The sequence below is a fragment of the Schistocerca gregaria genome, unplaced genomic scaffold (genome assembly GCF_023897955.1).
Source record: "Schistocerca gregaria isolate iqSchGreg1 unplaced genomic scaffold, iqSchGreg1.2 ptg000818l, whole genome shotgun sequence".
NCBI classification, from domain to species: Eukaryota; Metazoa; Arthropoda; class Insecta; order Orthoptera; family Acrididae; genus Schistocerca; species Schistocerca gregaria.
In genome coordinates, this window is record NW_026062185.1 from 170125 (window position 1) to 191369 (window position 21245).

The window sequence follows — 21245 nt, forward strand, 5'->3', positions numbered from 1 at the left end:
TGCGATCAACTGTGTTCATGTTACTCACGCAAACGTAGACTCCATATTGGCACAGCTGGCGGCTGATCTGAACAAGATAAAAGAGGAAATGTGCGATTATTACAAGACTGAATCGCCGATCCCTATAGACTTCGAAGAGTGCTTGAATAATGCCATTTTAGCGTTAAGGCTTATGCCAAATGACGCCTGTCCGGAGATTGTGTTCGTCACAGATGGTATAAATGTATTTTCCGAAAAATTTGAGCTGTATAATCAACTCCCTATGCTTATTGTTCGAGAAGATGTCCGTTTTACCATAGTTCAAGTTGGGGGCCCGTTTTATTATAATAGCATATTTGGATGTGTCCCAAATGAAGACTTTTTAATTAACTTTGCCGAGAGTACCAACGGAACCTATATCAATACTACAGACTATGAGAGTTGCTTTTCTGCTCCTTTTCATTGCGCTTTTATAGAGTGTAATATGATCCAAGTCAAAGTTTTGTTAAGGTATCCAGTTCTATGTGCATCTATTTCTCCATCCTTTTTTGACCCGTGTAAATGGTACACAAACCGATCTTCTACAGAAGATTACCAATCTGATTTTGGCCAACCTACTTTCAACCAAAGCTCTGATTCTCTCATTTGTCATCAGTACTTCATGAAAATTCCGTTTTCCTACCTACTTAACTCTCGCTATTGCGAAGGCTTTAAGATTGTCAAGTACGATATGATTTCTCTTTCAAATGTTGCCTTCAAGCTTGTCCTTTATTGGAAACCAGATATACATATTGTCTACTGCATTTCTTGTACATGCGCTACGACGTGTACAACTATTTCAGATATATCAAGTGTACCAGAAGTTTCTGTCTCCTTAGAGTTGGCATCTTACAACGAATTTTTGTCTCAATATGCGGATTTTTGCCGAATCAAGAAAGGCCGGGGAAGAAAAACCTTGAGAACTGTTATTCGCCTACACCAATTTTTAATCCAAATCATAGATGCAGATAAACAATTGCTCTTCTCGATCAATCAATTTTCGACCCTACCCCACCCTGGAAGATTTAAAGATCCTGTTTTTAGCGCGAAGCCAGAGAAAAATTTTTGCAATTTTTTACAAAGTTCAGCGAAGAACACTTGGCCAGGATGTTTTCAAACTTACCACATACACGTTCTATTTATCGCTAGTGAATTACCGATATCTACCAGAAAAACCGAGTTGGATCACAGGAGCTCTGAAATTTTTTCTTTTGATACGTTCAAGTTCAACTTTACCGACTCAGTGAATTGCTTATTATCATACTTGAGTTCCTGGTCAACTTTTTTTCTGGCTAAATTACTTTATTTCAAAATCATTAATTTAAATGAATTTTTTGGCACCGATGCTATTAAAAACTTCGGACCTCCTATTGAGACAATAGAATCCGGTGCCGAACATGAAGCCAGGAATTTGCCCATAGCCCTCGGATACTGCATTATCAAGTTGAATTGGATATCAACTAGCTTCTGTATCCTTGATATTTTTTTTTTCTCTATTCCGTCCTTCTGCTGCGCCAAAATTATTCGTTCCATCAAGCGCGATTTACTACAAGCCGAAGCTTCTTTCAATGATCGGCGTAAGCTATTCTACATCTACCTTGGGGCTCTAAGGTATGCATTAGTTATATACGAAGTTGACGAGTTCAAACATATGTCCCAGTATTGCCCGAATTCGAGACGACATCTGGATTTAGGAGACAATAGTAGCGAAGTCGCTGACAAAAGCTTGTACCAGGACGATTACTTTAAGTTTTTATCTAGCGTTAAACCCAAGAATTATCTTCTGGCTAAATGGTTTCACAGTAGAAGATGGATTTGGAAGATAGAGCGAGATGTCACTCGAAAGAGCGCATTTGAGGCTATCGTTCGAGCCAGGTTGTTAGATGGGTTTCATTTGGTCAGCACTGAGGGCGGATTGTATAGTTTTGTCAAAAAGCTTGTTCTTTCAGAAGACAAGCCTAAATTTTGCACTGCTAGAAAATGCCTTCTTCAGTATTTTGTCTATAACGCCTACTATGGATATTTATTTACAGAGTTTTGGATAGAACCATTGGATGGAGCACACCGTATTTTAGCAGGCGACAATTATTATAGCCTATTGAACCTTTTTTTCAACACTTTGTTTAAAATAGATGCCTATTTTTTGTCTTTTTTGGCAACATTTGATACATTTGTTTCGTCCCTGAGTATCCAGAACCCGACTTCATCCAATTTTGCTCAGATCGATGCGGAACATATTAATGTCGAATCCAATGACACGACAGACATCGCTCTGTGTCCTCAATTTGATTTAGCCGCCCTTACAGATGTAAGCGTCTACCATGAAGAATGCTTCGAAGTGTTTGAACGGTGTAAACCAGATTCCCTGTACATAGTTTTAGAGTCCATTCTGGCGCGTTACAGCGACTTCAAAATACCTGGTCAAGAAACGACGGATATTACTGCCGCAAAATGGATTAAGTTTACTGGAAGCACCGATGCGTTTTGGCTCATTACCTTTCATTGTTCCCAAGAAAAGCATTTTAATGGTATTGGCATGTGCTCAAGACAAAAAGAGCGCTATAAGCACAATGAATTTTCATTAAAGGTGAGAGTTCATGATGTTTCTAGGACTATTAAATATTCAAGCAAACTTTCTGTTTTTTTCCGTCAGCTTTTGAACAATCATGCGCAAGTTACAGAAGACACGTCCGAATTGACGCATTCCTCTTTAAGTTGCCTACAAATGTCCCAACTTTTAGAAAGCATCCAACGAGAGTATCAACGAGGCTTCGTGGGCGCTCTGTTTTACGCGCTTGAAGATACGTGTTCGTCACAAATTACTCACCGCGACTTTACGTCGGCTCTTCAAACCTGCGAAAAATACCACATCGAAACAGACATTACACATTTTTTTGAAATCCTGAGCTACAAGTCTGAGGGCATTGGCCTCATGACTCAGACACATCATTCAATGAATACTTTAAGGAGCATTCTTGGAAAAATATTTAAAAGCGTCCCCAACTCGGACTACTACCTTTACTATTCTCCTACTGATTCTCGATTAACTCAATGCGGGAAGTTTGACCAGCCAGATTCACCGTTCTTGGACGAGGGAACGGGCGACGTGGGTGTGATTGACGAGAAGCAGGAAGACTTTTTGTTAGAAGGAGGTGACAACGAATTTGATATTGAAGAAAATACTAACAGTAGAAGGTTTACACAGGTGGAGGAAGACGATGCTTGGTTAGATAGCGTCCTCAAAAACGTTTTAGGCATAAGGACCTCTACTGAAATAGCGCCGCCATATTTGTGGCTCAATTTTCCGTTTTTTTTTTTTATGAAATGTGTTTTAATTCCTAAAAAATCTGATAGGTTCGATTCTCTGCATCCTCGTTGCTTTCCTATTCATGATTTTCCAGATTCTTGTTTTGAATCGTTCTATCCATTCATCCCCCACTACAACTTTTTCTTAAGATTGTATGGCTTTGCTATACCCCGAGGCATTACGCTATCCTCCGACTTACCCCCGGTTAGTTTTGCCGCAACCGATGAACCCGTTCCAAGTCCTGCGTCTTCCCTTTCCTACCTTGGGTTGCCGAAACATTTTCAATCAATTCTGAAGTTCATCATCAAGCACGTGAATTCGATTACAGCCTACAACATTCTGCATGCTTCCAGGCGGTGCACGCCAATTGATGAGTCTACAATGAAAAGAGTTGTCGATTACATGCCCTTTATTTACCCGCCCTCGGTTTTTTCGTTCAAGGTTCAACTTCGCTTCATTGATTTCCAGACTTCTATTTCGATGTTTCAAGAAGAAATCAGACTTTCTCCTTTATTTTTCAAAACATACTTGTACAACGTCTTTTTCCTTTTAGAGCCTAAATTTTCTTTGTTGGTCGAGTCTCAAGCTGAGACTTGCTCTCTCCCGTATTGGCTAGTCGTTGAAGTCAATGCTGACTATGCCCTGGTTAGGTTTTGTAACATGGAAATGGTGCATTATAACAGTGACGAAAGAAGCAAGCTATTTGGCAAAGTCACCAACACTTTGCAGGAAATTTGCAATCGCGTTAATCAGCGTGTTCTGCTACAAAAGACGTTTGAAACTCGAATTTGCAAATCCATTTTGGATGGCGATTACGGAGCTTCTGCATCACTCTCCAGTCTTGGCAATTCATTGAACACCGAAAACGTTTTTATGAACAGCGAAAAAACTGAAAATGTTTTCTGTTCTGACCAGAGTGACGGTTCGTTTGCTGAATACAGCAACTTTCAGCCATCTCAGTTCGCCTGCCCGCTTGTTCATGTAATATCCATCGTTCTCAGCGCGAAAGTTAATCCTAAAGAGGCGCTTCATGTCATTTCCAGCTCCATCTTGCATCACTTCTGCATCACAAATCGTCCCTATATGTACATTTACAAAGAACAGACTGGCCACATTTTTTACATGAAGTTATTTGTGAAGGAAATACAAGATGCGGGCGAAACAAAGTCGACTTCTGCCGTCAGTAATAGGACCCGCTCTGCTTCACTGATGAGCGGCGATCTTGAAAAGGACGCAGGTTTCAGCGTTGCCAACAAGAATTTTGATTATTCTCCCTCTCACCATGATTCATTTTCAGCAGCCTCGTGTTCGTCCAGTCGCTTGCACAGTCTGAACCTTAATGTTTACGGTCTTTATCCTCCGAGTGAGGAAATCACGCACCAACTGTACAACCTTCTACGGAGCAAGCTCGTTACTTTTACTTTACAGTTCATATCGACACTTCTCCTTCGTAATCCTCTAATGAAACTGACTCCGGACGACGACTCTTTTCTTCGCCCGCACAACCTGAAGCCCCTTTGTTTCAGAATTGATTTGCCGTCTGTCATCGTTAACACCGAACTATTCAAGAAGCTTTTGAAAAACAACGCCACCAAGCAAGGCTTTAGAACCCTGTTTTTTTCTGCACTGTACTGCAGCCGCTCGACGTCTGGGCACTCAGAAAAACGCAGCGATACTTCAAGAGAACGCAGCAGCTCTTCGCCTTCGAATTCTTCTTTGGCCGAGTTCGACGATATGTATTTGTATAATAATATGACTCAATCTGGCATCAAATTGCCCGCTTTTAAAAACATGCCAAATATAGGCGTTGAGATAGCAATGGTGTACCTCGCCGCCATTGGATCACCACTTGATCTTTCCGACGTTGATCTGGCCGCCTCTGCACGGTCTCTTGCTTTCGAGTATTTTATAGATTTCGTCCATGCGTACGAAGTGTTTCCTCAAGCGCCAGTTGCTCGCCACGAAGCGGCTGTTCAAAAGCAAGAAGGCTCTAACTTCGTCTATATTAAAATTTGGGTTCACGGGTTACTTGAGGTGTTCAGGTTGCTGAACCATCTGGAGAGAATCGTCAATCAAGCGATCGCCGAATATCAATTTAAAATTTACACTCACTCTTCTAGGTCTATGAGTCCGGAAGCTACAAGTCTGTTTATACTAAAAACGGAGCCATTGTTTAAGCATGCGGTGCGACTCGAGGCACCTAGCTTTAAAGCGCTATCTCTGGATGCAAATCTGCCCTCTTGGTCTATAGATTCTTTCTTGTTTGATCTGAAGTCCATTTTTTTAAAGGCGTATCCACAGCTTGAGCTGTCCCTTTACTGCACTAGCAGCGCGCCCTCAGGCAAGTACTACCCCTACCATGCCGACACTTCGTACGAGAAAAGGTCTTCGTTTATCACGAATCTCACGAATCCATCTGGCCTTCTTTTCTTTTCTCAGAAACGCTTTGTCATGCTTGCGTTTCAAAAGTTCACCTCTAACTCTGATAGCCAGGGTACAAGCGAAGCAGAGCCGTCGGCAGACGATTTAAAGGTGACATCTTTTTTTACCCTAGACTCTGACGCCGTCTGTAATTATGCATTCAATTGGTCCAAAGTTCAACTGGGACAATTAAAACAATCGGTTACCCAACTCGTCAACTGGGTGAAGCTTCGCGAACAACTTCTCCACAACCTCCTCCATCAGAAAATGGGGCTGTTTTATCACTTTCCTCGAATAGAACAACTTGATTTTTCGTCTGTGTCTGGCTCGATCGAAAACGTTTCGTCTGCGCAAAGCGTTCACACTAAAAAGTCTCATACATCGAACAAGGAATTGCAGCCCCGTCAAAACACCGCTGCGCAGTCTGTAGCCGGGGCCTTCGTTGTGCTTGCATATCACACGCATTGTCCCCTTTCGGCACATAACAACAAAGAAGCTGGCCGAAACAGCAGCGTGGTTTTGAGGCTAAGACTCAAGTCAAGGCTCAGGCGCTTTACAAACCAACTAAATTCGCTTGATCTGAATTCGCTGCTTCGGTGGCGTTTTCCCTCTCTGGCGGTGCCATGCATACGCGATCCCCTTCTTCGTCACGCTATCCAGTTTTGCAACATGTCCTTGAGGCACTTAAGACTCGAACACTTGCACAAGGCCTTATTTCATGTCTACCAATATTGCCAATTTTCGTCTCAAGTTCGATTTCTATCTTCGTATACTTCCGAAGAGGACAAAATGACCCCCTTCACGTCGAGAGATATTTCATCAACCACTTATATTGATCAAGGAAGTCTCAACCAATTCGTGAATTTTTCTAAGTTGCTCCATACTGTCCATCTCCCCTTTTTCTTGACGGACTTCTACGCGAAAGGCGAAGGTGTCGAAACTGTTCCTCAGCGCGAAAAGAGCGACCGTTTGGTTGTTTCTCTCGACGCGGTTGACCTGACAAAAGTTGCCTCCTCTTTGCAGTCCCAGAACCACGTTGCACCCCGTGAGCTATACCCAGGCGCAAGCAGACCGTCCCTGATTGAAAACATCTGTTCTCAGTCTACCGAACTGCCCTGTTCGGAATATTCGAATATTCTTTTTCGGCCCGAGCAAAATCTGCATCTGGACGTTTCGCCTACGGAAAAGCCGAGCAAGTGGCAACAGCGTTACCTTGCCTCTTTCACGAACGAGCTGATTCAGTATTTAGAGACATTCGGCTTCCATGTGCTGAATGTTGGGCCTAGCAAGATTTCGGATATCATGACTGCGCTTTGCGAAGACAAGAAGCGCGTTGAATCTATAAAACAAGACGACATTTACGCTTGTCTGCCCCTGCAAAAGATCTATTTACAAAAGACCTTCCGGGGCTGCCTGTTTGTATTGGAAGTGAGCAGTGGCGGCATACATAGTTTTCATCTCGCGTTCAAGTTGCTCGTCCTGTACTTCAAAGACACAGCAACATCTTACGTCCGACCGGCGTCAAACGATTTGGAACAGATTCACGAACGGCAGCTCGCGTTCCTAGTAAACGAATCCATTAGAATGAGAGCGCGATTGTATATCAACGCGTTTCTATATGACTACCACATTCGTCAGGTAGGATTGACCTTCATGAAGCCATCGACTGAGAAGCCCTGCTTCTTTGGCGCGGACTTGGTGAACATTTTACAATGCATAGCTGTTCACTACGAAGACCCCCCGGAGCACGCGCAAAACTACCTGTCGGTCTTCAACGTGTCGGTTGTGTTGCCGAGTGCAAAGCTGTCACCACTCGAATTTTTTAGGTTTTGCTCCAAATCTGCAGCTGAGTTTCAAATATTCGACACTAGTGAAAAAGATGTGTCTCCCGGATTTTACATCGTCTCTGGCCGCCCTGATTTGTCACGTAAGCCGCCGGACTCACCTGAGACGCACGGGAACAGCTACATCGCTGTTATGTTGCTGTCTAAAAATGCAGAGGGCAAAAAGCGCTCATCAATTGTGGTCAATCCAGAATATAACGTCTGCTACAATACCGCCAAAAGCAGACTGCGCGGCAGCCTGAATGACAACTGTACCTACACTTTTTTTTTATGAATACCTCTCTACTTTCAGCTACACTAACGCTTTTTTATGTAGTTTCTACATCTGCGGTCTACCAGCGAAAAGACTCCGCATACTTGACCGTATCTACGTTTGTGCTGCGCGTAGCGAAAAGCAACACTCTTCCCTCGACCTGGCCTAGTTACGTGGTGCCTCCTTCTCCGTCTGTGCTTTCACGCCTTCCGGTTCGAGGGCTTTCTTCAATACAGTCTGACTCTCAAGATTACCATGGCCTCACTATTTTCTCGCGAGCTGCAGTAGACAAGTTGAATGCCCTGATTCAGCGGTCTTTTATTGACAGCGAGCGCAATGCCCTTTGGACAAAGCTAGTCAATGACTATTTGGACTCTTCCTCTACCATGAACGATGAGCAGCTGCACCGCTTATTGACGTTGTTCGCGCGCAGCCCCGTTGAGATTTTCGATTCTCAACTTCCGTTCATCTTTTCTAGTTGGCCTATCGACTGGTTCAAAGTGCTCTCCGAGTTTTTATTGGCCAGTGGGCCCTGCAGGGCCCGGAGCCTCAGCATCGACGGCTCCAAGCACTTGCTGTATTTTGACCCGGGTTACGCCGACAGTTTACTTCAGCTGGTTTCTTCTGCTGAAGAGAAGTTCGAAATGTTCGTTATACAGCGCGAAGCTTCGATTGCCGGTGGAAGTGGTCAACGTGTATTCGGCAGCGCCTACATTTCGGACCTGATTAACCAGATATGCTATTCCTTGTGGAGGAGCATGATACTAAAGCTAAAGGATCGGCCCTAGAGTCGTGGGGACAATTTTTACGCGTCGACAATATCCGTTATCTTTTTATTTCTTACACAATTCTTTTTCGATGGAAAGTGTACTCGCAGAAGAAAACAGCAAAAATAGACTGTAGGGCGTTGCCGGAGACTTCGAGATCAAGCACCACTCTTTGATCAGATACAACAATTTATCTCTGCTCAGTCCGGCCCACGGCAGGCCTCTTTCGATGCACATTTCTGTTAATTCTTGGTCCGTCGCCTCGTCAAAATCGAGAATCGAGATTATCTGTCCGTTTCTCTGTTAGTTATTGCAATATGTCAGCGCTATCGCGAACGAACGTCGTACCTTATCTGAATGTGTCAGTTGGCCCATATGCTTAGACGCTTGATATAGGAGCAGAGGTGTGGGCAAGACACGAATCGAAGACAATCCGAACAACCTGCACGCAGATAACAACTGGCTGTGTTTCCATTCCATTATATCGAAGTGCTTGGCGAATTGACTGTTGTTGAACGACGCGATGTGTTCATGTCCTATCAACGCTCGGTTGTCGATCTTTTATGGCGCTTGCTTATTAAAAAACTTGACATTTCAAAAACTAGCAATTGTTGGCCTCTCTCAAAGGCGAAATACATACACGTTTCAACAGGTTCTCTAGACCGAAGATTTGGGATGGCTGATTCAATTGCTCTATTTCCCTTTTGAAGAACTCAATTAGGTCTAGCGCCGCTTGTTGTCGCCGCTTTTTTAAATTGTTCTCAATTATGTTCTAGAGAATGAAAGAAGTCGTCAGTTTACCTTCCAAGTCCGCAAAAACTGAGTTGGCGTACATTAAGATACGCTGTCCGATAGGCCGTGGGTAAGCTATTTGGGAAAAGGGTCATCAAGCCAATCACCAATAACAAGGATCCTGGAAGAAATTGGAATACGACGTAAGGAACCATTTTCTGTCCATTTGAAAACCCTATTAGTAAAATCTAAAAAAACGTCTAGGAGCTCTACTTTTTTTTCATACCTGAAGTTCTGACTTGTTCTTTTGTACAAATCGCTCTTCCCTCCAGCTTATAACATGTCCCATCCGCTTTCTGGATTTTATTTCTGATGCCTTTTTCCAATTGGCGTACAATTCTTTAGATCCACGGTATAGCTGTTTGGTAAAGATGATGCCCTCGGATCTGATCGTAGACAGAGTTGCCAGGAACTTTTGCAAATTTGTTGCCTGCTCTTTTTTATTCTGCGCTCCGTTTTGCTGGACATAGCACCGCCAAGTCGGTGGCTTTTGGACATCTAGACTATATCGCGATTTAGAAGCTTTCCTTCCGAATTTATATTTGATCAGGTTTGAAGGTCTCAAGTTGACCGACAACATTGAACTATTTATCCGGCTGAGACTCTATGAGTTTTCAAAATATCATTTTGACTTTTTGCATTGTCAATTTTTTGTTCTCATTAGTAATCATCTGCGTTGAAGCTGCATTTTTCGTGCGGCCAGCGTCTCTCGGTCCAGGTCTCGGCGCCCTTATGCCACCGGCCGCCAAGGCTTCACTTTTTTGACAGCGCGAATTAATTAGACACAGCTGTTGCAGTGAGCTTCTTTGTGGCTTCAGAGACGCAGTGTACCGGGGAAGTTGGCAATGCGCTTAGAAAAGCCTACAATTGGCTTACTGAAGCACTCAGAAGCCGTCTTGGCGTATGCCTAGTCTCTCGATGGTACACATCTTGTAGACAGCCATACGAATCACAAATTTGTTTGTACGGACTGGGGTTTATAAAAAAAACAACTTTTTGTGCAGCACTAAATTTTCATGGCCGCGTTCCTCGATAACATTGGTGCTCGCTTATTCTTTGTTTAAATAGTTTGGTTCTGTGCATGGCTTTTAAACAGCTGATTTGTCCAATCCTTGCTCGAAGTCGTCGACCTCGTCCATTCTCCCGTCCTTTGGTTTTATCCTGTCTTTCACGGCGCTTTTGTTCTAGACATTCACCGTCTGGTCCAGTCAGTCATCTCTCGAACGAGTTTATGACAATGTTTAGTGATGGACAGTTTAAGGCCATATCGGACCTGTGCGGCTCTATTTCTTCTAATGTTGACTTCCAGTCTAAGTTTGAACCAGCAGATTCTAGCAGCCTTGTTGCCGTATACAACAAAAAGATCTTTGAACTTATTTGCAAGCGTTACTATCACCGAGTTACCCCCGTATTTTGTGAGATGCTCGAGTCTCGCGTCTTTCCCGACAAGGAAACATTTACGCACATGATCTCTTTCTATACCAAAATGAAGGCATTTAGTCAAGTCAAGGGAATATTGGAGATGATGAGTGAACTAAAAATACCTAGACCTATTACCGCTATCAATGACTTGCTGCGTGCATATGCAGAAGAAGGTATGCTTAAAGAAGCGGTCATGGAGTGGAATTACATGCTAGACAATCGCATTGAACCGTCCATAGAAACGCTAGAACATTTCATCAAAGCCCATGGCGTTTCGGGGGACATTTTTGGTGCTCTAAAGCTTTTTTCAAAACTATTTCGAGAATTTCGCCTTGAGCCCAGTTCAGACACGCATGCCATGATTCTAGAGCTACTGTTGCTGTCCGGAAAGACAGACTTGGTGATTTGTAGATTCGAAGCTATGAAACGAGGTGAGCTGCCTGCTCCAGGCACTCGGGCACTTAATGTAATTCTAGATTTACACAGACGTCAAAATGACATAAAATCTATGGAAAAAACTTTCGAAAGTATCCGTGCAGACTTCGGACTCCGTCCAACGGATAAGAGCTACGAATGCTTGATTTTGGCATATTGTGAATCTCGCAAATATTCTAAAATTCTGTCTATTTTCAAAGAAATGGCAGTTGAAAAAATAGTTCCCAATTCAAACTCCATTTCGACCGCGCTTCATACATTCACCCAGTCCAAAGACGTGCATTCTGCGGAAAACATCCTTTTTTTGTCGTTGCAAGCTGGGGCCATACCCGACTACCAGCACTTTGTCACTTTAGTTTTCTTGCTTTGTAAAATTGAAAACAATCCAGAACGCGCCCTTGCATATTGCTTGAAGTTCAAAAAGGATTATCAATTGACACCAAATCAAGAAATTTATGTGCATCTGATTTTTTGCTACGGGAAAAATCAAGAGTTGGCTAAAGTTCTTCGCCTATACCGAAAAATGATTTTAGAAGATAAGCTGTCCCCTACACCTCTCACATTCGTCGCTTTATTGATCGCGTACATTAATTCCTCTAAATTCTTGGAGGCTGCTAACCTCCTTGAAAATCCTGGTTTTTATGGAATTGACAACGCCAATCGCCACTTGTTTGCAGAAATCTCAACGTTATTCAGAACTAAAAATCAACAGGCGATACACATGCTGCAGCAGTTTGATTGGACGAAGTTGAAGGGACCAGGAATGCAAAAAGAACTTGAAAAAATTAATCAATTGTTGCGTCCTTCAACTTAACTTTGGTTCTAATATAGGACTAAACTCCGGTTATCGTATTTCAACCAAGATCTCGATGGCTCAGTTATCGGTACTGATTCGAGCAATCAACCCGTTTTTTTCTATACGCTGCCGCTAAGCAACAACAACTCTTTTGCCCAAGCAAAGCCGACCCTCTCTACCAAACCCCTGTTATCCGCATCCTCATGAAGCATTTTGAATGTCTGCAATTGCTGTTCAAATGTCGCTATGACTGGACTCAAACAAGCCCAAAATTTTTGCAACCGTTTCTGTAGCGAAGAATAAAATAAAAGATTCTAAGCGCTTAAAAAACCTGACAATGGTCGATTTGTTTTTGTTTCGTCCAGTTGTGTATAGCTTGTCATCTGATCGTTGACATCTCGACTATAAAGCGTCGCGTCTTACTTACGTATCACCAAGTTCACGGATGATACATGTTGGTGAACATTTCAAGCGCAAAACCCAGCATCGTCAATAACAGTCAAACGATGCCAATACAATTGAGTATAATCCGAGCACTACTACTCATAGTACATGCCTCTTTAGCACAGTGGTAGTGCATCTGCCTCGTAAGCAGGGGGTCGCGTGTTCAATCCACGCAGGAGGCATTTATTTTTTTATATATTTAGTAAACTGTTAACATCAGTTCGCTATTTTTTTTTCGTCACAGTGATTGTACGTTTTTGACACGTTATGGCTTCTCGTTGTAAACAGTGTTTTCCGTTTTTTCTATGTAGAGGCATATGTTGTCAGCAAAGATATTTTTCAAAAACAGTTGGATCGTCTCATTTGAAAATAGTGCATTTTTTTTCCAAATAAGGCCTTGTTCGAAAAAATGATTTTTTTAGTGTCTTTTTTGCTGATGAATTCAGTTTTTTAAGCACTGAAAATAGGCTCTTAATGAGACGTTGTTTTTAAAATGGGCGATAGCAAACTCCGCTTCTGGACTATTTTTCCGGGTACCTATGTGATGCTAATGCGTTGGTACGTTTTTTTTACCAACTTAGTCGAGGTTGACTGATTCAGCTGTATCTAAAACATTTTCGAAAACGCTTATACCCTACATAAGAAGGTTTGATGACGGCTCCGAATATCCGTTTTTGGCTCAGTAGCGCTAGCAGTATGCAGAGGATCTCAATTTGATTATAGTAAAGTGATTCTAATTTGATTAGCAACATTCGCTACTCAGATTTAGGCCTGCTATGACCTATGGACTTTCCAAATGGTGACACATCCAGCAGTTCGTCTTTTGGCTTAGACATGATTATTTTGCGCTGGTTCGTAGACGACAGGCAGTTGCTGCTTTTGAGCGATCAAATTACGTTTTTTAACATGTTGTATTTTTTACTATATAGAGACTGAACTTTTTTATATACAATATCAACTCATTATTTTTTTACGGCTTTTATTCATAGTGGTTCTGGAGTATGATAAAATATGATGTTTTGTAGACATGAACAATTTGTACGTGCATAGTTCCAACATTTTTTTTACATATTACCGCATTGGATCTGGACGTGGCGTTGGCGCCAGTTCGGTTTTCGACGTTGAACCTGATCGCACAGAGTAAAATTGATGTCATGTTAGGCGCTTGGTTTCGTGCTTACCTTGAGAAGTAGGAGATAATCAGTTTTCTAACACAAATATTACTGTTGTAACCGCTGTTGATGTACTGAACGACTAGGGGCCAATCTACAATGGTTATTTGACATCATGTTTTATAGAAAGGTACTTGCGCTAACACGGGTTTATGAGTGTAGATGTCATAAATGCGAAGGGGTATATAAATATCTAAGGGTAATTTTAAACTTGGCGAATTATTTTACCCGTGACTTTCATAGTCTTTGGACATCCGAAAGTCATATAGACTTTTTGAGGTAGAGTCTACGGACTGGATTTTGAATTTAAATAACGGGCTAACTGGTTGTTTTTTATTGTCTAGTTCTTTGTATATTCCCTTTAATATAATTTGGTTAATAATTACTATTATATGCTACAAGAAGTACTACAAGCCGCCGTATTATTACAAGAATGAGTTGAATCTTTTTTCTAGTGTGTTTTCCAGGAAGAGATCTGGCTCTTCTTGGGCTTTGATGGAGTTGGTATTCTATTTTTCCCAGGCTGCGCTGCATGTGGTACAATTGGGGATCTCGATGGTGTATCTATATGCGTATGTAGATATTATTGTGGGAGCGTTGTCTATTGTATCATGGATCTATGCAGGGTATCTGTCATGGGCAGAATACAAGAAGCTAGGAAGACATAGTTGGGTGTTGGCTAGTTGGTGGGTAGGAAACATGCTATTAGAGTCACTGTTGGTCCAGAACATGTCAGGCAGTTGGGGCGAGGGGAGCGGCCAGGACAAGATGATCTATACATGCTCGATGGTGAGTTTAGCGTTGATAGTGGTTCAGGTACTGAGTGAATTGGTTATGAACTCACCTAGTGATGTAGTAAACGTTAAAAAAGAGGAGGGAAAATTGGGAGAAGAGAAAATAAAAGCAGAGGACATAGAGAAAGAAGATGACACCAACGCTAAAAAAGAAAATATCGAAATAGGGAAACATGGTGATCAAGACGCGTCGGGTGACATTTCAGAAATAACCGAAGACGATGACGCTGCCGTGTATGGAAGTCTGGAAGAACGCGCATCTATCATTTCTAAGTGGACATTTAGTTGGCTTACGCCACTACTGTCACTTGGATCTCGTCAGCCACTAGAGATGCGCGACATACCGGATCTTGCAGATAGAGACAAGAGTGCAGGTCTGACGAAGTTATTAGAGACATCGTGGTCACATGGAAAAAGGCAGGGATCGAAGCAGTCATTATTTTTTACGCTGTGTCGTACATTTGGAGGAGAATTTGCGTTGGCGGGACTGTTTAAACTGGTACAAGATGCGTTGCTATTCGTGTCCCCCATGCTGATGCGGCATTTGATACAATACTTAAACGATCCGAATAGGGAGGTGTATGAGGGTATACTGATAGCAGGAGCGATGGGTCTTACCTCGGTACTACAATCGTTGTTTTTGCATGCCTATTTTTTCGGCGTGTGTCAAGTGTGCCTTCACTTTAGGTCATCTATGACGGGATTTATCTTTTCCAAGGCATTTCGGTTGTCGTTTGCTTCTATGCGTCGATATACTACGGGCGAGCTTGTAAATTTACAGGGGATAGATATATTTCGAATAGAGTCGGCGTTGTTGTATCTGCACCTGATATGGAGTGCACCTTTTCAGATAATCATATCGATAGTGTCTCTTTATCAATACGTCGGAGTGTCAGTGTTTATAGGACTGCTGGTAATTGTCTTAATTGTGCCCATTAACGGGTATTTGTCCAAGAGGTTGTCCATAACACAAGTTAACTTGGCGAGGCAGCGCGACTACAGGAACAAGTTTACAACGGAAGCGATACATGCAATTCGAGTGATTAAGCTATTTGGATGGGAGCCGAGTTTTGAAGAGAAGCTGCTAGAGCACAGAGATCGAGAGGTCAAATTGCTGAAGTTTGGTGGGTTTTTGAGGGTTTTCAACTATTTTTTTTGGACATCGACTCCGATTTTCTTTTCTGTCGTTATTTACACTGCATATACATTGCTTGGGAATGAGCTCACGTTCGAGATTGCGTTTCCAGTGCTGACGTTGTTAAACATACTCAGGTTTCCTATTAGCATTTTGCCGAATTTACTGGTATCTTTGATTGACTGCCATGTTAGTTTGAAGAGGTTGTCGGCGTATTTTTTGGCAGAAGAGCTTGATTCGAATGCAGTAGAGAGGCCGCTACTTAGCGAAAAACGAACATGGGCGAGCGAAGACAAAAAGGAGCGTTGGGCGGATGCAGATATGGAAGCGAGGGTTTTGATTTCGGAAGGCAGGTTTTATTGGACAGATCGGGATCGGCCGAATCTGGTTGATTTGAACTTCAGGGCTTATCCGGGTCAGTTGGTGGCGATAGTTGGAAAGGTTGGGGCGGGGAAGTCATCTCTGCTTTCAGCGATTTTGGGAGAGATGCCTAAGATAGAAGGAAAGGTGGTTGTTAAGGGAAGTGTCGCATATTGTTCTCAACAGGCCTGGATTCAAAATGGTACAGTGCGTTCAAACATTTTGTTTGGGAAGCCGTTTGACAAGAAGTTGTATGAGGAGGCTATCCGCGTGTCAGCGCTTGAGCCGGATATTAGGATATTACCGAATGGGAATTTAACAGAGATAGGTGAAAAGGGGATTAATTTGTCAGGTGGACAAAAGCAGCGTATTTCTCTTGCTCGTGCGGTTTATCGTGAGGCGGACGTGTATCTGTTTGATGATGTGTTATCAGCGGTTGATGCACACGTATCGAGGCAGATATTCGAGGAATGTATCAAAGAGGGGTTGAAGGGGAAGGTTAGGATTTTGGTTACACATCAAATTCAATATTTGTCAGAAGTAGATCATATCGTCGTGTTAGACGAAATGCGTATAATAGAGCAAGGAAAGTTTGAGAGTTTGTACTCAAAGAAGGGGATGCTGTACGATATTTTAGAGAGCTATGCGAAGACGAGTGAAGAGAAGATAGAAAAGGACATGAAGGGAGAGAAGAAGAAGAAGGGCGAAAAGAGGGATGGGAAGGGTAGGAAGTACGGAAGAAGAGGAGAGGTGGATCAGGAGGAAGAGAGGAGTGGGCGTGAGACGAGCAAGCAGTTGGAAAAGGAGGGAGAGGGTGATGGGGAGTCAAGAGATAAGAAGGTTAGTCAGCATTTTATGTCGACAGAACATCACAATGTGGGGACGGTGGTTTTGGGTGTTTATTCGAGCTATTTGTTTGCGATTGGAATAGGGTTTTCGTTAGGTATTTTGGGATTTTTCATAGTTGAAGCGTCTTCTCGGTTGGCATCGGATTATTGGCTTTCGATTTGGTCAGGATCTAGCTCGGGGGGCGAGCACGGGGCGGCCTATTACATTTCGATTTATGTTGGATTATCGCTGTCGTCGGTGTTGTTTAACTTATGCTTAGGGTTTTTGTTTGTTTATTCTACGATAAGAGGAGCAGCGAAAATTCATAGGAACATGCTGCATTCGGTTTTGAGGACAAGTATATCGTGGTTCGATAGAGTGCCGACAGGAAGGATTTTGAACAGGTTTTCTAAAGATCAGAGTTCGATTGATGAGACGTTGCCTCAGGCGATTAAGTCAGCGTTGTCGACATTGTCAGTGGTTATTGGCATATTTATAATTATTGCGATATCTATGCCGTGGATTTTGGTTTATTTTTTAGGATTGGCGTTTTTCTACCGATCGATTCAAGCATTTTATTTGGCAAGTTCGAGAGAGCTGCAAAGGCTGCATAGCATTACAAGGTCACCGATTTTTGCGTTGTTTTCAGAGACGCTGAATGGGCTTTCAACGATTCGAGCGTATGCAGAGGTAGATAGCTTTATTAGGGTGAATTATGCTAAAGTGGACGCAAACCAACGGGTATACTTCATTAAAGTGAACTCGAATCGATGGTTGGGATTGAGACTTGAATCTCTGGGTTCTTGTATAGTGTTTATTGTAGGACTGTTTTCGGTTTTGTACCGAAATAACTTAAGCATAGGAGCGAGCGCGCTTTCTCTGACATACGCGCTTCAGTTCATTAATCAGTTGAATTGGATGGTAAGGATGTCTACAGACGTTGAGACGGAACTGGTTTGTTTAGAGCGGTGTTCGGAATACACAAAGTTGGAGCCGGAGCCAGGGTTGTACTGGTCGAGGGAAGACAAGAGGTTGATGAGAGAGGGAGAGGGAGGGGCAAGTTTGCGAAAGGAGGATGGAGTATACAAGAGAAAGAAGCGCGGGACGGATGATTATGGTGAAGAGGCCGGATCGAGTTTGGAGAGCTCGGTCGATTTAAGGAAGGTTTCAGGAAGAACAGACTATAATGGCGACAGCGAGTCGGATGCTGGGCCGTCGATTGATAGCTTAACAGGTCTGACGTTGGTGCCAAGGTCTTGGCCATCTGGTGGATCTATTACTTTTGACCATTTTTCGCTTCGTTATGCACCAAATCTTCCATTGGTTCTTTCAGACATTTCATGCCACATTCTTCCGTATGAGAAAATAGGTGTAGTGGGTCGAACAGGCGCAGGAAAGACATCGTTGATAAGCGCGCTATTTCGTCTGATTCACTGTTTCGAAGGTAGAATATTGATAGATAACATAGACATATCTAAAGTTCCATTGATTGATCTCCGTAGCCGCCTTGCGATTATTCCTCAAGATCCGACATTATTTACGGGGACGATTCGCTCGAACTTAGATCCTTTTGGTATATATGCGGATCAGGAGCTTTGGGGCGCAATTTCTTCTGTAAATTTATTAGAACAAATACAATCTATGGCGGAAAAATTGGATTCGCCGGTTTCAGAACAAGGCAGCAATTTGTCGGTTGGAACCAGGCAATTGATATGTTTAGCACGAGCATTACTAAGGAAGCCTAAAATCTTGGTTATGGATGAGGCGACGGCGAGTATTGATTACGAAACGGACAGAAAGGTTCAAGACACTATTAGGCGGCAATTTAAAGATGCGACAGTATTGACCATCGCTCATAGAATTATAACGATATCAGATAGTGATAGAGTTATGGTGCTGGATAAAGGGAGGTTGGTGGAATTTGACAAACCTTCAAATCTGTTAAAAAACAAGAAAGGGATATATTATTCATTGGTCAAGCAGTTTAGAGAAAATAAAGTCATAACGTAAAGATTGTACATAATTTCAAGGAATTACCATAAAACAGAGTTCACTCTGCTGTATGAATGTACTCTTTAGAGAATTGGTTAGATAATGAATAAAAATACGTGTTTTTTTATTGATTGTGTTATTTAAAAATATTGATAAGATTTCATGTAAGCAAAGACCGAACCGAGCAATAATTTCAAATAGGTTTAGAACATTTCGTAGGGAATTTTTTGCCATGTAGACGTTTGCTTCTGAAAATATAAACAATGCTTATAGAGGAAGTTTCCTGATATTTTAAACAATATCGATGAATGGAGTCGGTGAAGTAGCGATAGATGATGAGTAGCTCCAACAACGATAGCACATCTGCAAATTACAGATAAAGTTGATATTTGTGTCTTTAGCAGTGGAAGTTGCGTATACTTATTCCCGCTATAGTACATCTGCACTTATGTTATTTTTTATTGTTTACTTCTTGCCAGTACCCTGGTTTAATGGGCAAATATTGAGTACATTCGCGATTCATTATTTTTTCTTTGAACTTTGATTGCTCAGTCCTGCAATATATGTAAGATGGAGTATTTCTAGGTAGTTAGAGAACATTGGTGGTATCATTGCGCTATTTTTGTCGCATGTTTGAAACAAGTAGTTCAACAACAAGAGCAGACGATATATCTGTAAATTTGTTAGTACCATTTTAGCATTTGATAGTGTAGACAGAACACGATCTTTATATTCAAAAATTTTAAAGATGAAATCGAATAATAGCTTTTTAGGATCAAGAGATTTACACGGATTTAGTAGTCCCAGATCGATTTTCTTACAGAACGATTTATTTGTATATGTACATTGGTCAATCAAATTTCGTATTTTTTCCTTCATCTTCTAAATATGATTTGTGAAATTTGTATATCTGTTCTTCAACTATATATATATATATATATATGTATAGCCTTTTTTGGGGATTTTTCCTGTCAGCATTTTTGCCAATTACGTTCTCATTTCTCAGTTTTCCTCCTTTGACATTTATATCTGTTTTATTACTATAGTGATGAAGGCCATAATTAGGTTCTAAATCTAGTTTGTAGTGCTTCTGCATATAGCCATCGTGTATTTCTTCAATTCTCATATATTTTTTACTGAACAAATATGATACTAAAAATTATATATGCAATTGCCTATTTTTTGATATGAATTCTCCTTTATTTTATATTCTTTATAACAACTTTTACCATTACGCTTGTCGTATTTTTAGTGTGTCTATAGCTAACTATTCGATAATTTCGTTAGTCATTCAATTTGAGCTGCTGATGAACAGTAGTTGTTTTTATATCCATTTATATTCTGTCTGTCAAGTATCCCTGTTAGATATATTTCATTGTTATTTTTTCTCATGGCAGTTAGACATAGCAGGATTACATAAATTGCCAAATAGCAGGTCTGTTCATTATATGTCATATTTCGTTGATATGTTAGAACTGATTGTTCAATATGGCTCTGACACAAATATAGAAGACATTGTTTTTGATATGATAGTAAGTTATTAAACTACCCTATTTACTATTTCTATTTCATTAAGATATTATAGAGTCTGTCACATTCACAGTAAAGTCTTTTTGCTGTTATCATATCCAATTACGATTAACCAATTGATTATTTCAATTTATCCTTTTACGTCTAACATTATTATATATCACGATGTATTCATGGTAATGTTACATATTATAGGGTTTATCTTTAACTTACATTCATCTAATTGACCGTTATTGCCTTTGCCAAGACAACTAGTACAACTGTCATTTTCAATATAAATTAAAGCTCCGTTTGATGTTATTTTATTGCTATGCTGTGATAGATTAGGAATAAATTGTTATTAACAAGAATTAACTTCTATTTGTACAACATTGAGCTTTTTTGACAAATTCTAATGCTTGAAATCTCAATATCAATAATATATGGACAGTGTAACGATCTTGTACAAAAAAGAATGCTGAAATATGTTAAAGATAGAAAAAGATATAGAGCTATTATTTAATTGCAACACATTAGAACAAATCGGCATGGTAAGAATTGTTGCGTTGAATTATTTGATAATTCAATTTTAATAGGAAATATAATATAGGACAATATGTAATTTATAGGATACATATATAAACAATATCAAAAATCGTGATATATACATATAGAAAGCTGTTATAACAATGAAAACTGCAAAAATAAGTTATATACTATATACATAATAAATAAAAAACTGACATTGATATAATATTAGGTGTATTGTAAAAGATAACAAAATATATAGAATGAGTATTATCGATTTACATATAAACATGTGGTTATTAGTATAATAATTAATAAATTATTTGCATATCATTATTTGATAAATCAATGAAAATTAGAAAATATAATAAATCAGAATATTATAACTAAGAGAGAAGAGATAATATAGAATGAACAGATAGAGATTA

The 21245-nt window shown here is 40.9% G+C and overlaps 4 protein-coding genes and 1 non-coding gene across 5 annotated transcripts; 4 read left to right on the plus strand and 1 right to left on the minus strand.

Moving 5' to 3' along the window:
• The first annotated feature begins 7197 nt into the window (after positions 1-7197).
• LOC126322539 (uncharacterized) lies at positions 7198-9608 on the plus strand. The gene is made up of 2 exons (XM_049994400.1): positions 7198-7841; positions 7907-9608. The coding sequence occupies exons 1-2, from the start codon at positions 7331-7333 to the stop codon at positions 8629-8631; spliced, it is 1236 nt and encodes a 411-aa protein (XP_049850357.1). The 5' UTR covers positions 7198-7330; the 3' UTR covers positions 8632-9608.
• LOC126322540 (mitochondrial proton/calcium exchanger protein-like) lies at positions 8677-9991 on the minus strand. The gene is made up of 5 exons (XM_049994401.1): positions 9629-9991; positions 9444-9560; positions 9251-9382; positions 8959-9168; positions 8677-8898 (listed from the first exon to the last, which is right to left on the minus strand). The coding sequence occupies exons 1-5, from the start codon at positions 9980-9982 to the stop codon at positions 8677-8679; spliced, it is 1035 nt and encodes a 344-aa protein (XP_049850358.1). The 5' UTR covers positions 9983-9991.
• Positions 9992-10639: 648 nt separating this feature from the next.
• LOC126322617 (uncharacterized) lies at positions 10640-12073 on the plus strand. The gene has a single exon (XM_049994497.1). The coding sequence runs from the start codon at positions 10640-10642 to the stop codon at positions 12071-12073; it is 1434 nt and encodes a 477-aa protein (XP_049850454.1).
• A 536-nt stretch (positions 12074-12609) lies between these two features.
• Trnat-cgu (transfer RNA threonine (anticodon CGU)) lies at positions 12610-12681 on the plus strand. The gene has a single exon. It is a non-coding gene; the product is annotated as a tRNA-Thr (tRNA).
• A 262-nt stretch (positions 12682-12943) lies between these two features.
• LOC126322532 (multidrug resistance-associated protein 1-like) lies at positions 12944-18921 on the plus strand. The gene is made up of 5 exons (XM_049994392.1): positions 12944-13057; positions 13143-13350; positions 13429-13537; positions 13758-13801; positions 14016-18921. The coding sequence occupies exons 3-5, from the start codon at positions 13511-13513 to the stop codon at positions 18796-18798; spliced, it is 4854 nt and encodes a 1617-aa protein (XP_049850349.1). The 5' UTR covers positions 12944-13057; positions 13143-13350; positions 13429-13510; the 3' UTR covers positions 18799-18921.
• Positions 18922-21245: the final 2324 nt, after the last annotated feature.